At 44.4% G+C, this 16234-nt stretch overlaps 1 protein-coding gene across 2 annotated transcripts in view; it reads right to left on the bottom strand.

The window, feature by feature from the left end:
* Positions 1 to 4117: 4117 nt before the first annotated feature.
* Dhod (dihydroorotate dehydrogenase 2) overlaps positions 4118 to 16234 on the bottom strand; it is a 34483-nt gene continuing 22366 nt past the window's right edge. The window contains exons 7-8 of one of the 2 annotated variants that reach the window (XM_037422737.2): positions 8282 to 8441; positions 4308 to 4454 (exon numbers count right to left, since the gene is read on the bottom strand). In XM_037422737.2, the coding sequence (XP_037278634.2) occupies positions 4400 to 4454; positions 8282 to 8441 (215 nt within the window). In that variant the 3' untranslated portion in view covers positions 4308 to 4399. Of the gene's footprint in view, positions 4455 to 8281; positions 8442 to 16234 lie in introns of both variants that reach the window. The other variant, XM_075892541.1, reaches the window with a different exon arrangement.

The raw sequence follows: 16234 nt of genomic DNA, 5'->3' as shown, positions 1-16234 counted from the left end.
ACCAACGAAGGAAATATCACCCGGCTACGTATGTAGTTTCATACTTGTCTAATGTTACAGCACAGGAGATGAAGTACACTTGGCCAGCTCTGTTTTGTATTGCAAAAAAATAATAGCAATTTATTGCACAGGCGCAAATAAAAGGCACTTTTGTCGCGTACCAACAACAGGAAATGCATCATTCTCACGCAGACAAATGACCACAGCCAAAATCAGGGCTCCCTCCCTGCATAACTCTCCTGTCGCTGATTTGCCCCTCCTCCATTACTTTCCAGCAATAATTAGTAGAAATTGATTGCACTGATGCCACGTTCCAGAAAAACTGATTACTTAGAACGGCAGGTTTAAAGGAGTGCTGGCACGAATTCTAAAAATTTTTGGGTTGTTGCTTTTTATAAATGTACTGGTGTTTAGAAAAAAAACCATGAAGAGCATTGTAGTGCTTGGGAATGCATTGGATAAATGTTTGATACCGCTACCATAAAACAGATTTCATTTTCAGTATCGAGGAGGCGACATTTCAGTGATGTGTTGAAAGTGTGACGTCACAGGAAAAATGCAACTGGCGACATACTAGTGTCAAATCTGTCGTCTACTCATGGTGCATATAAACAACGATGAGTACATCGAAAAAATGGGTGGAAGGTGAAAGCTTGCAATGGAAAATCCATAAAAAGGGTTGTGTCGAGCCGACGTTTCAAGAAGCGGACTTATCTTCCTCAAGGCTAGAACAAGATGCGTTTACTGTTATGTTCAAAGCCTTGAGGAAGACAAGTCCACTTTTTGAAACGTCGGCTAGATACAAGCCCTGTTAACGAATTTTTCATCGACGAGTAAATTGTCATTCAGTGACACTGACGGTGGTTTCTGGAATTTCAGGCTGCATGCAGGATGTAGAGCTTCTAAACTCTAGAACTGCCTTGACTAAGCTTGTGCAAGTATTCGAACCAATATTACAGTATTTGAATTCACTTTGACTCAAATTTAAATTATAGAAAATTTCGAAGTGTTCTAGGTGAACAAATGTGTATATTAGCCCGCATATAAACCCTGCAAAGGTGGTTTCATTGCAGTGGAGGGATGCTAAGCAGTGAAAGCACCTGTCAATGTATTAATCCGCATGTAACCACCTGCGGAAGTGGTTTCACAGAAGTAAAGAAGTACTAAGCCATGAAAACACCTAATCAGGAGAAAACCGATTGCCCGAGGTCCTACTTCAAGGTTTAAATTAACATACTACCCTCACATCCATTCATCACATTTTAAGTTTAAAAGGTTGTTATACAGGCTTACTGCTTGAATCATAGTAAATTTTAAAACTTAACATATCTTTCAGGTTATCACTTGCATTCTCCCTAAAGTCAAATTCTGCTACTATTCACACTTGTTCCCACTTTGTTGGGAAAAAAAAGACATTTGCACAGGCCTTGTTTCAATTCTTTTTAATTAGTTTGGTCATCACAAATATGCCCTTTTTTTTATAATATGCGATATACTATACTGAGAACGTACGGTAAATCTGAAAAAATGTGTATATCTGGCAAAAATGAAACCTCCGAGTGAGAAAGTAAGCAAGTAGGCTGTTTAATGTTTGAAAGAGCCAGAAAGCAAACACACGAGCTAAAATTAACTGCAGCTGAAAGTATAAAGGAGTCCACAGCGGTTCTACAATGCAGCCAAAGCTGCTAGGATACAAAATGTAGAAGTGGCACCATCTCGTGGCATCTGTGTAAAATGAGGACGCCGGAGCCGGTCGGTTCCGCCACTAGAATATATTCTAGTTCATTATAATGGTTACAGCCCAGGCTGCTTATAATGTGGATTGGATTAGATTGACCTGTATTTACTGCCTTAAGCATTTAGGATGTGGATTGGATTGGAGCTGATGCAACATGGATTGCTGTATTTACTATTGATTTGCATCCCACCTAAATTGCACACCTCCAGTATACACTTTTCAGGAAAAAAAAAAAACTACTACTCGCATACTCTGTGCACCTTGCATGGAACAATAACTAACAACGTCGCAAGAACGGAGCCTTACTGCATAATTTTCTTTCATTTTCTTTTCCACGACAAAAACATGCATGTTGATTTTTTATTTCTCTGGGCTCTGACGCTTAAGAGTTCAACAAAGTCCTCAGGTGCAATGCAATGAAAGCTAGGGGCAGCATTTAAAGCGATGACGTTTGAACATTGCTGGAAAAAAGGAATCTGTCAGGGCGCAACAGCTCCCTCGATTCCATAAATTTATCACACGTTACGGCAGGTTACCTTTGTTTGTGTACTGTTCTATAGATATAAGGCTAAAAAGTAATCGCAGATTTAATAATACCATCTCAACAAACTGAAATGACAAAGTTAGATGAAGTTGCCCAACTCTACACTTGAAACGCGAGCTACCAGCATCAAGTATGCAGCTGAGGACGTCTGCCGTTGCATTGCCAATTATAACTATTGTAGTAATAATAATAATAATAATAATAAAAGGCATGACATAGCCAGGCAAGCCTCTGTTAATGGCTGTCCTAGCCGAACAAGAAGGCCTTCGAGCCGAGTCAAATCATGGTCATGACAAACATGCACAAATTCAACAACGTGAATTATGTGATCGTTGGAAAGGCAGATATTCGTGTGATGTACGAATATGAAAGCTAGAACACGCTTTAGACATGTGAAGGACAAGTTGCCAAATGAAAATCTCCACTGTTTTTTATACTTCAGGCTGGCACAATTGTGACAACCATTGCATTGGTGAGACCACTGATTTCAAGGAAAGAGTTGACCACCCCCCACCTCATTTATTATCACCCAGAATCGACCATCTACAAAAAGTTCATGTTCGTTGCTGTTAAACAAGACACAAATATAACGCCGGGAAACTACGCGACCTCATATGCCCTCGCTAAACATGTGGATTCTACAGGCCACCAAACTGACTGGTCAAGTGTGCGTGTTCTGGCCAAAGAAAAGCTTGCATCATGTCTGCACTTGAAATACCAGCACATGCAGACAATTGCACGTATGCTGAACGGGAGTGATGGGACACTTCCAACGATGTACTTCCGCCGCTTAAATCACATACTTAGGCGTACTTCATTTCATATTTTCATTATCAGTTTGTTTAAATTAAAGTTACAACATCAACAAATATATAGACAAGGGTCCCAAAGTAAAAAAACTGTAGTGGGGCACTGTGCCTTTCTTATGTCCATTTTTGTGAACAAGGCTCCCGCAGCAGGTGCCATAATGTCAGTGAACTTTGTATTCTTTTGGTAGGTGCATCCTTTCGTGTCAATAAAAAGCAACACCTGCGCACTGCTTTTTTTCCACTCAACCTTTAGTTGTTCACTGTAGTTGCAGCCAAAGGAGTGGCTTTTTATGCTTTGATCAATGGTAATGCTGCATTTTAGATGAAGGTGAAAATGCTTGAGGCCCGTGAACTTACATTTAGCTGCACATTAAAAAACCCCAGGGGGTTAAAATTTCCAGAGCCCTCTAATAAGGCGTCTTTCATATTCATACGGCGATTTTGAGACGTTTTGAGACGATTTTGATTTTGATATGATTTTGAGATGCAATTGTTATTATTATTTCAGCAGTGCTGTTGGTGGCCATGAAGGTTGCTTCTAGCACCGTGCTTCCTCCACGCGCCGCTATGACATGTGATGGTGCACCTTGCTCGGTTAATGGCGGCGCAACGATGACGTATCCCTGACATGATGTTGCGTTGACAAAGTGGCTGTAGTCGTGACGAAGGGCTATGCCTACTACTCTCTGCTGGGAAGGTCGTGCAAGAAAGCAAAACCAGCCAAAGCAGGTCATTCTAAAGCCTGTAACTTCCTTATAACAGCACTTATTCGCAAGGTTCTTGTGGCAGCACATGTGCACAGTCATTTCTCCAGTAAAAATCTTGGACCATGAGGTTGTTTAATGGTCCTTTAAGAGCTTGTTCTGTAAAGCCTTTTCTAACCCATAATTTATTGCAGAAATAGTTGAAGCTCGTTCTTTTCAATACATAACTCCATAGAATGGTAGCTTGGACTAGTAGGCCATTTGATAAAGACCCGTTTGCACAGTGCATGTTTAAATGAATACACAACACAGGTGCTGGCTTTTCATTGGAAGTCAGCACCTGTGTTAATGTCCTTTCATCTGTCCACATCAAAAAATTTGCGCAGTGCAAACTTGTTGATGAATGCACAAAGCTGACCACTCATCCACTACTGCTAGTCACTTCTGTGCTTGTCTCATATCTCTGCAGTGTATATACAACACCACCTGTCCAAAAAAACATGTGGTCTTAGTACTGGTGGATATATCAAATTGTTTTACTGCAATACATGTTTCTTTAATGTCAAGAAGTAAAGAGCCCAAGGCACAGATATCTTCGTTTTCCTTATTTTCTGTGGTCAGCTCCAACAGCATCTTGAATTCTCGCATATCCATCTTTCCTAAAAACAAGAACAAGCAACCAACTTTATGCTCATTGTACCCATCAAAATGAAAAAAAAAAAAAAACATGGTTGATCCCTCCGTAATAGAATTGGGTATTACACAGAAGTTAAACAAAGTGCCAAGGTACAAAAGTAGCTTGATGTTCATTGTACATTGATAAAGAAGAGCTTGCACAATGCTGGTGTTTGACGGCTACAGCGTGATTTGATATAAACGCACCTACATTGACACCTGGTCAAACATTTTCATCCTGACGACCAACGTGAATGTTCAAGATTGAATCTTCGTGGTAACTGAAGTTACATAACCCGGATACGGCGTACGTGAAATCCCACGCAGATATAGCATCAAAAAGACATCATAAACACTAGAGTACTCCACTTTATGCACCCATGGAAAGTGTCACCACTTGAGGAGAGAAACAGCAAGGTGTGAGCTCTCCAGCAACTAAGTAAACTACACTTCCATTTGTGCACACACCACCACAAAGCGCTTCAGGAATGCGGGAGTTCAAAGCTCTTAGCTCGAGCTGTGAACACGCAAAGGCAGACCGCTGCCCACTCAAGTCTCTCACTGCGACAAAGGACTGGTTCAAACTGTATTAAAAAGAAACACAGTGGAAATAGGTGAGCCAACCTCTACTACTCTATGGTAAATTCCAGGCACTGTAGCTGCACCGAGAGTACAGAAGCACATTTGTTTGGTGCTCATTCGTGTCATGATGCACTGCTTTCACTTCACCTCTCCAAGATGGTGACACCGACCCATGCCAACAAAATCACCAGGAAAGAGAGAAGATATGAAAGATACAAGGCGTGTTTGTAAAGGCTCATGCTTGAGCATCGATGGCGCAGTCGGTTAGAACACCCGACTTCTGTAGTCGCTGATCGAGAGGTCAATTGAGAGGTCAAGGGTTACCGTAATTACTCGAATCTAACACGCACCTTTTTTTCGGTTAAGCGATTCATAAATCGCATGGGCGTTAAAATCGAGTGCAAAAGAAAAATTAATACGGTCATTCTATTGCCATCGGCATTTCCAAAATGGCCGCCCCTACGTGCTTTGGCATGGCGCGTCCGCCATTGCTGCCTATGAGTTTCCCATGTGCGGCACTTCGTACGTGTGCTGAAGAGTTCGTCATCTTGAAGTGCATTAGCATCGACGGCATGGAAGGGCCGACTCTAAAAACTCGACGAGTGCGCCACAATGCGGCTTTTAAAAGAAAAGTCATCGCGTGTGCCGAAACAGACGGAAATCAGGCCGCATCGCGGTCGTTCGGAGTTCCCGAAACGTGCGTGTGGGACAGGCAGAAACAAAAGTAGAATATTGTCGACAGCAAAGATTCACGCAAAGGCTTCTGTGGACCACAGCAGGGTCGGTTGCCGCAAATTGAAGAGCTGTTCACCGAGTATGTGCTTGAGCAGCGAGCGGCACAGTGGCCCGTGACGGCAGAACTGCTCTAAGTGCGGGCTATGCAGTTAGCTTATAAAAAAGGGCTAACGCGGAGCAAGTTCAAAGCGAGCAGGTGCTGGCTAACTAACTTTATGAAGAGGAAAGGCTTTTCCCTCCGAAATCGAACGGGCATGGGCCAAAACTTGCCGGAGGAGTACGAAGAAAAGCTTCACAGTTTTCAGAGGTTTGTCCTAAACTTGCGGCACAACAACGGCTACCTGCTTGGGCAAATCGGGAATGCCGATCAGACACCTCTTTACTTCGACATGCCTGGCACCACAACCGTCGAGAAGAAGGGGGCGAAGCAAGTTGGCATGCTGACATCGCGCCACGGCAAAAAACAAGAAAGACGGCAATACTCCGTTGCACGTCACATAGGCACATGCTTTGCCCGCACCTCATATTTAAACGGAAGACGCTCATGAAAAGAGTCGTTTTCCCGAGTAGTGTGATCGTGCGGGCCAACGAGAAAAATGGGTGCGCGTTGCAATCGATGTCTTACTTTTTTTTTTTTTCGTCGTGAAAACCGAGTGCGCGTTACAATCGAGAGCGTGGTAGAATCGAGCAAATACGGTAAACTTCGAGATCATCCAAGCTGTGAAAATTTTTCTTCTGTTTTTCTTTATCATCATTCAACTGACGTATTTTCGTGATGGATGTACATCAGTGATGTCTTGGAGGACCGCCGCACAAATCCCGTTTGCGTTAAAATAGCCCACAGTGACAAGCAGAAAATACTCCAGTAGCGGTAAAACTAATAGAAATGAAACATGCAATGTAGGTGTATGCACACAAAGCAAAGCCACCACACTCATCTCGTCAACATATTAAAACTTGAACTCTGCTGCTGTACGTTCTCTAATTTCGTTTATTTCATTTCTCTTATTTATGCTAAGGTGAAAAGTAAGGCATTACATGGCAGGTAGAACCGTAGTCGGCGAGTCTCATAAAACAACAGTATCATCAAAATGAAAAAGAGTAATAAGCATAATAGCACATTAACAATTATTGGCTATATCAAACAGTTTAGCAATCCCGTTGAACATTCGTTTCAAAAGTATGGGGTTGATCCACACGTATATTAGACCCCGGCAAGATGAAACATGCAATATATCGAACACTGGCCCTAACGTGCAATTTTTTAAACAAATGCTCGCAATTTTTTGGCCCCGTTTCAACAAATTCCGGCCCCCCTTTTTGCGCTCAGATGGCGCAAAGGCAGTGTCCTTGCACTGTGTTGCTAGTTGCACAGCACTTGTTTGATACGCAGTCTATAGGATGTACTAGTACCTTGCAGTCACAATGTTTTTTCAGAAAGGCCGATTTCTGAGGGCACCAAAATTAGATGAAAACTGGGGAGGGGTGATGAAGTAAATAAGGAAGGGTGTTTCATCTCCATTAAGACAAAACCTGACGAGGGGCAAAGCATGCAGAATGCACTTGTGTTTCCCATAGCAATATAGCTGCTAATGGAAAAAAAAAAGGCCTGATCAAGGTAATTCACTGCATTGCTTTGAATAATTTGGTCAATGAGGCACAGGAGGTGCCAGTCTGGAAAACGGGCAATTAGGTGAAGGTCCACTAAAGTAGTCATAAAACTGAACTTGGTTAATTAAATGTGACACCAGGTGATCCCACTAAAAGGAAAAAGAAAAGAAAATATTGCTCCATGTTGTCATGCATCGAGTTCGCGCTGCATATAAATGGCACTCTTTCGAAAAGGTTTTTTTATGCAGGCAATCGTCTTGTCACAACTGAGAAGATGTCAGATTAGGCGCTGGTGTACACTGCCCAAGACCGTGGTGACAATGACAAATGTTCGAAGGTCAACTTCTCATGCGCTTTGCCGTCTTTCACCTTGCCACGGGTTCACTAGACTGCGGACTTCACGATTAGCTCCGAAAATGAGACGGTGCATTGCCGGAGCCACTCTCGACAGGAGGCCACGGCTATACGATGGCGCAGCAGCATTCTATAAATATTCTACGAATGAACGCGATCACAACAAATTGTTATGTTATATACAAAGTAAGGCTCGCGGCTAACTATTCTAGATCCAGTATAGTTTATTATCGACAAAATGCTGGCGGAAGATATTACGGCTGCTCTGGAGAAAAATGCTCTTTTCGCACAGTGTCTCTGCACTGAGAGTGCAGCACATAGGAGGGTATACGAGCCGCGTGCTGATGCTTACCGAGAGAGCGCACGCTCCAGCAATCGGCCGCGTCCTTATGATCAAAGTTCACAGTAGTCACTCGAGCAAAGTAGATTTACTATACAAGTGAGCTAAAATAATTTATGCACGCATGGAAGGAGAGATCCTCGGACAATGTTGGCTCAAAGTGTGCAATACACCCTGTGAATCACGCACCTGAGCAGGTCAGCCAGCTGTGTCTTGACAGTGCGTGCCACCGGCGGACCATTGTAGATGAGGGCGGAGTACAACTGTATGGCGGATGCCCCAGCCCGGATCTTAGCATACGCATCCTCACCAGAAAACACACCTCCCACACCCACTATTGGTATGGATCCTGCAAGTTAATCAGGATGTCATACATGTCTGCTATATGGCAACAAGCAGTACTTAGGCCACTCATAATTATTTCCATAGGCTTTGAAGTAAGCAAACGCCCTTTAAAGAGGCCCTGCAACACTTTTTGAGCATGGTTAGAAAACACTGCCGATCGGTAGTAAAGGCTCCCAACAACACGTGAGCCAAATATTATAGCACAGCACGCGGCCTAGAATTCGCAATAACTTATCAAAGTCAGCTAAAAATTGCTTTCTCTTCTCTCGACAATCACGTTATATGCCCCAAAATCACACATCAACGACCCATCTATCAGCCATTGGCTGATTTGAACATGGCCCGCTCGCTCGTTACAGAGATCGCCGCGGGAGACCACTACTTGTCCACATGTGCGCGCGTGATCACACTGCAAAAGCCGCGCATTCAAATAAAAAATAAAATGAAGTGCTCAAGGTCGCGAAGCGTGCGTGACATTATTCTGTGGCCCTGCCATCTCTCCCTGCTTAGCTTCCTGCGCTTTCGTCGGGACAGAAAAAGAGAGAATAAAATTGCAGCATGCGACAAACTTTTGCAACTCCACTCGCACTAGACGGATTCTTGAAATTTTTGCGGCAATAAATTCGTGAGGCAATAAGTGAATTCATCCCATGATTACTTGAAAAAGTGTTTCAGGGTCCCTTTAAGACTAACTCAGTTATGACCATTCTTTTTTTTTCTATAAGCCGAACATAGGAATGTTTGCATACCTGCCAACCTGGCGACAGAGAAAATCATAAAACCTCCGAGCGGGGAAGGAGGCGAGGGGGGGGGGGGGGGGAGATTACAGACTTTTTTTTTTAATTCTAGCTGTGATGGATTTGGCTTTAGCGACAAGCATAATCATGTTTTGCCGCCATAAGTCAAATCGACGCGCTGAATTAATTTTCCTCATTTGTGGCACCAAAAGAAATAAACAACAAAATAAAACATTGCGAAAAACTAGAGGGGTCCCAAACGCAAGGGCAAACATCGGCGTTGTGGTCTAATAATGGCTTGGAGCAGCCGAACGCGAAGGGGTAGGGTTTCCCACTAAGGTGAGAGTCTAAAAGGGGGAGCGCAAATGTTCCCAAAATTTTACGTCATCAAAACAACTAGCAAAAAAATTTATTTCCGTCAAAACAACTCGCGTGTGTCTTCACACTTGAATGAACGGAACGGCGCAGCAAGCTGCCGCGAAAGGGCAGGTCAAAGCTTTGGCCATGTTCGCTACTAAATTCTTTGGACAGGAATGCCAAAACGCTTCTAGACTTTATTGTGTACTGCCTTTGAACTACCGCTGCATCAGCCACATGCTCTCAGAGCTTGTAGATCGCTATCGCATTGCCGCGATCTCGGTTTTGTGTGCAGCGGTTGCGATAAATGGCCATTTTGTTTTCAATCCACGTGCCTTCAAAACTAAATCGTTTTACGCTATCTATGACCACAACTGCCGTGATTTTGTCCCCAGAGTTTGCTGAAAGCAGCGTTGTTTTGACTGGTCGAGTGTTGGCCGCGCGCACACTTTCGGAGTTCAGTCGGTAACGTCGTCACCATACATGATCGCATCGAACGACCGCGGTTTCGTCCACAGCGGTTGTGGTAACGACAACCACAGGCACTGTTGAAGACGGTGCAAGCGCTGGTCGCACGCGTACTTCTGAAGCTTCGAGTACGCTTCTCTCAATCAGCCTTCATTCGACGGTTTTGGTACTGAAGTTCATATCACACGCCGCGATCAGGAAAAGTGTTCGGAATATTCGAATTTGGGCCCAATGGACACATGAATTCGGCTGCGAATTTCACGTATTGGTATCTGTAGCGGCTTCCTATCACTGAGACTCTACTGCCCGTTTAGATGAACGCCTCTGAAATTCGTTTATAATAAAATGCGGTGGGCTCACAAAAAGCCTGGGATGGACTGACCTCCATTTTTGTCAATGCGGCCAGATCTCGCACACAAATTTTGATTTCCGAGAGATTTTCATGGCAACCGTAAAAACGGAAGAGACGATCGAAATCCGGGAGTCTCCCGGAAAATGCGGGAGACTTGGCAGGTATGTGATGATGATAACACCAATACATATTGTTCTATCCTGGTGGCGGAATGTAGCAAAATGCCATTTTTGTCGCCTCCGCGACCAGCTACGGCAATGTGGCGGCCATGCTTTATTTTTTTTTTATCGGGAATGAAATATTTTTCGTAAAATTTCAAGCAGAATTCGTAAAATTGTAAGCGCGGTCGAAATTTGTATATTTTACAGGAAAATCGGAAGAGTTGGCAGGTATGTGTTTGTTTGGTTTCCCACACACTCGATGTTTCAGACGAACCACCCGACAGGTGTTACGCGATTCTGTTATGACATACTTTTGCACTGACCACCACTCTTTGCGATTCTGCACAGCAAACTTTGCAGTTTTGATGAGGCATTCAGGGTACTAAGGCAAAGTTATACGCATTTGATAAAACGTGCTGCCCCCAATCTCTAAACATGCTCATGTGCAAAAAAAATTAAAAATTTAATTCACTGATCATTGCTACCCTGTCTAATGTGAATTCTGAGCACAGCTTTGTATTGGGACAAGGCCAACCATGAATGAAGTTTGGCTTTCCACAAGGTATTGACTATACCGTAAATCATACTTTTTGTGAAGTAGGACAGCACCCACTACATCCTATTCATCCTTTTGCCAATAAGCGAGGCAATCGCCACGCACCTTCAAAGTGTTGCGTGCACTTTATTGATGCTGCATGTGGCTGACGACAAAGAATTATGTCTGAGAACTTTGCAGTGGGTGAGAAGCATAAAACTACAGGCTCGGTTCACAAATGTAATTAAGGAATGAATGGTGGTTATCTCACTTTTCTGCCACGCTACATCACATAGGTTAATGTAACTCTTTGCCTGACATGACGCCTGCTTAACGTCATTTTGCAAGGGAGTTTCAGGTGCCAGGGTATCTGTGAAGTAGGTTACTTAACGGCCATGCAGAGGGCCCAGATTCAAATCCCATCTGATTGTGGCACCTTTTTCTTATTTCATTTATTCAGGTCTGTCAGTTACACCGCCGACGGCAATGCCACTCAACACAGGAATGGGCGCCGAAGAGTTGTGGCTTGAATAGAACACATTCGAGGGAAAGGGAACATTACTACTGCTCTTGCCTTTGCAATCACTGCATTAAGACAGCCACCCAGTACGCCCCATATGTGTCGTTTGATAAAAATGCACAAGGTGTAGCCTGTCACGCGAGCAGCTCAGTTCGTACCACCACAATTGTGCTACTGCTAAACTACTGCTATGAAACATTGTAAACAATGTAGCGAAAAGAACGTTAAAGGCCAACTACGGTGCTTTTGCAACCAGTTCAGGGTAATGGTGCTTTCATGTTCCTGAGACACTTTTATCATGCACCTGATAGCTTAACTGCCCAACAAATTCGAAAATACTTTTTAATTGGCAGAAAACTGCAATGTCAAAATCGAAATCCAACCGACTGCGTTTCTACATGTGACGTAATAGTTTGCCAGAACCTGCCTGGTTTCGCATAACTCCGGCAGATGGCCCTACTTGTACAGGCCGTCCAAGTTTGTGCCTGCAGCAATCGGCTAAAACGCTTACGCTGCTATGGCGACTATATGGCGAATCGTGTGCAGCCCACACTGCAACACCACTTGACACCCATTGCACGCCCATCAGCACTGAAAAAGAAATCGCACGTTCCACCAAGGAAGCGCCGGCTAAATCCACACAATTCATATCAGACAAGCTGATGCTGCAGTGGCACATCAGTTACGTCACTTCCACTTTGCAAACATCAACGTCATACACACAATGTAGACGATAATTCTAGCACGGTAGGTGAGCATTTGGAGACAAGTTTTAAATTCATTTTAAAAGAATCTGCGACACTCACAAGCCTGCAGTTCACAAGTCGCTGCTGCCTTTCCTGTTCCTTAGTGTTGCACTAACTGTTGCCTTCTCCATTTTTGGAGGACCAGTGGTGAGTCAAGGGATCGAGCCGATATCCGTGATACCTACTCATTTATGATGGTGATAGCTACTTGCAGCCACCATTGCCCCTCCCGTTACCTCAGGTTGAGTTAAGTAGTGGGACTTGGCCAATTTCTGAGGCACATATACGTTTATGATAACAATGTCTGATAAAACATACATACTTCGGCAGCTTCAACAGCAAAAGTGAGAGAGACATTCACATGCCAATAATAATAAAAATGTGGAGTTTAACGTCCCAAAACCACCATATGATTACCGTATTTACTCGATTCTACCGCGCCCTCGATTGTAACGCGCACCCGATTTCCACCGTGAAAAAAAAAAAAACGTAAGACATCGACTGAAACGCGCACCCATTTTTTCTTGCTAGCCTGCACGATCACACCACTTGAAAAAACGACTCCTTTCGGGAGGGTCTTCCATTTAAATATGAGGTACAGGCGAAGCTTGTGCCCATCTGACGTGTAACAGAGCATTGCCGTCACTGTAGTTTTACCGTGGACCGATGTCAGCACACGAACTTGCCTCGTCCCCTTCTTCCCGACGGTTGTGGTGCCAGGCATGTCGAAGTCAAGAGGCGTCTGATCAGCATTCCCGATTTGCCCAAGCAGGTAGCCGTTGTTGCGCCGCAAGTTTAGGACGAACCTCTGAAAACTGTGAAGCTTTTCATCGTACTCCTCCGCAAATTTTTTCGCATATGCATGTTCCCCTTCGGAGGAAAAAGCCTTTCCTCTTCATAAAGTTAGTTAGCCAGCACCTGCTCGCTTTAAACTGGCTCCGCATAAGACCTTTTTCTAAGACTAATTACATAGCCCGCACTTGGAGCAGTTCTGTGGTCATGGGCCGCTGTGCCACTCGCTGCTCAAGCACATACTCGCCGAGCAGCTCTTTAATTTGCGGAAACCGACCCTGCTGTGGTCCACTGAAGCCTTTGCGTGAAGCTTTGCTGTCGACAATCTTCTGCTTTTGTTTCCGCCGGTCCCGCACGCACGTTTCGGGAACTCCGAACGACCGCGATGCGGCCCGATTTCCGTCCGTTTCTGCACACGCGATGACTTTTTTTTTAAGAGCGGCATCGTGGTGCACTCGAGTTTTTTGGAGTCGGCCCTTCCACGCCGTCGATGCTAATGCACTACTAGATGACGAACTCCTCAGCACACGTACGAAGTGCCGCACATGAGACACACATAGGCAGAAATGGCCGACGCGCCATGCCGACGCACGTAGGGGGCGGCCATTTTGGATTTGCCGATGGCAATAGATTGACCGTAATTTTTTTGTTCGTACTCGATTCTAACGCGCATGCGATTTATGAACTCGCTTAAACGGAAAAAAGGTGCGCGTTAGATTCGAGTAATTACGGTATGTGAGACACTGCAGTGGAGGGCTGCGGAAATTTAGACCACCTGAGATTCTTCAACGTGCGCCGAAATTTGAGCACACGGGCCCACAGCAATAGACCTCTCCCTGTTTGTAAACAGTGTGACATCACTGCGGGCACCCCACCCCCCATAACCTCTCTTAGAGCAGGTGCTGGTTGCCAAGAAAGTTCCTCCGGTGGCATCTTTCTGCATAGCAGAGCTGTGTGTCTTCATTCCTTCGACAGAAATTTCTACATTGCTGTGTTCTAAAGTCGCAGCTATTGGAAGAAGGGGGTCGCGGAAGGGTCACTGCTCATAGTGTGGAAATTTTCTCGTCGTAGTTGGATGGATGGAGAAACTTTGTTTAGAGTACTGAGAGATGCGACTAGCACGCAGTGGGCTTCCACGTAGATGGCAGCCATAAAACAATCTGATCTTTTTCGAAAGCAAACGTTTTGAACGTACACCATTACTGGCTTATTGAGAAATATTTGCATGGCATGGATTTGAACTTATTCCATTTTTATCGTGGTATGTGCAATGCAGTTTTAAACGAGGTACAGCATTGGCGGCAGCATGGTTGTGAGCTGCTCTGCGCGACGTCACAGATAAGATTCTCACTCATTGCCCAAAATTCTGATAGGAGATGAATAAAAAAAAGAAACACTTCTTGCCGTGGGTTAGGCTTAAGTTAACATATCCTCGTGAAAATCAAAGTGAAATTCCGGTGCTGTGTTTCTCAATAACCCAGTGAAAGTTCATGTGATGTAAAACCCGAGCTCTTAATAATATATAACATCTGGCACGGTTACCTTGCTGCATTTGACACCTATAACATGTTTTCGTACCTATATTGCTCCTTTAAGCCTGATACACATTTGTAATGCGCATTGTCACTTCATAAGGATCGAGCCGTAAAATTACAAAGTACATAAAAAACGAAAACATTTGCCATTTCCATTACCACGTATCAGGTATTCGATAATACGAGTTATAGCCGTGTTGAAGCGTATATGCAGATTTGGCAACGCTACAACATGCTTATATCTCATGCATAGTCGTATATATCATCTGGAGATCATGCACTTTTATTTTTCTGCACGCCGCACATACGCTAAGATGTACCCACTCGCAGATTATCGCGTCAAATGTATTTTTACCTTGACTACAATGTCAGATCGTAAAGTTCCATCGACAACCGGTTACTGAAACCGGCCCACAACAAATACCAGTGCTTTCGCAAACAGGACGCATCGCGGTATTCACACTGCACACACCACGCACAATATTGCCAGTTTCACCATCCGTAAAGGTGAACCAATTTAGTTGATGCCTTTCAACACACACAACACGCCACAGTCAACACTGTACATTTTTGAAGACGATGCCCCTGTTCCTCGCACAGGCCGCCACGAGTGTTCACTTCTGCGAGATAAACAGCCAGCCAGCGTGGCGAATATATCATAACGCACTTTATCACACCCCTAGACGTTCTGTGACACATACCACAGCTAATGTTGCCATTGTGAGATGAAGATTAAGCTTTCAAAAAGAACAAAAATTTGCCTCAAGCACCGAGCGACTGCACCCCACTAAGCCTCCGGTGCGAGTGTTTTGCCAACCACCGCCTTGCACGTGCACCGGTGACGTCACGCTGTGACGTACCCTGGTAGAGGTCTATTTCGCCTCTATCGAAAGTGCAGCCGCCACAGCCAGAACTCGATCCCGCAACCTTTGGGCTAGCATTCGAGCACCATGACCACTAGACCACTGCAGCAAGGCACATTCACCTGCCAGCATGTGATGTGGCTGTTACCCTGTCCCAAACACTGAGCCACGCCAGTGCTCGAAACTTGTGGGGAAAGAGACACTATGCGGGTGTCGCACCATGCAAGAATCCATGTAACTGATGCAATATAGCATGGCAGTAATTGCAGCAGGAGTCAAACCAGGTGAAAAAGTGGGTGGTTTAAAGCTACCTATAAGTCATCATCAAGAATGTGGGCCAGTATGTAGTCATGCAGATGTGTAGTGAATACTTTGGAAATATATTTGACCTGGGTACCCATTAGGCTCTATGGGCACTCCTCCAGCTTGATTTAGGAAAGAGAAAGAAAGTTGATGTGCCTGATTCCGGTAAAAGTCACCGTGGCATAATGCTTGCTTTTTTACGTGTAACAAGCGTTGAAAGCTGAGCGAGTTGGTAAGGGTTAATCTTCTAGAAAACTGCATAGCAGACGCGACGCAAAGAAGGAATGAAACGAAACAGACATCTGCGCTAGTCTGTCTTGTTTCGGTCCTTCTTTGTGTCCGGCCTGCGGTGCAGTTTGCTAGAAGGTTTACCTTTTCGTTGGCAATGGCAGTGCATAGGGAGGTACAAAGTAATAGTAAATAATACA

Source organism: Rhipicephalus microplus, chromosome 4, assembly GCF_043290135.1.
Source record: "Rhipicephalus microplus isolate Deutch F79 chromosome 4, USDA_Rmic, whole genome shotgun sequence".
Lineage (NCBI taxonomy): Eukaryota > Metazoa > Arthropoda > Arachnida > Ixodida > Ixodidae > Rhipicephalus > Rhipicephalus microplus.
The sequence above is the reverse complement of the archived record's forward strand: the minus strand, read 5'-3'. Positions and strand labels throughout refer to the sequence as shown.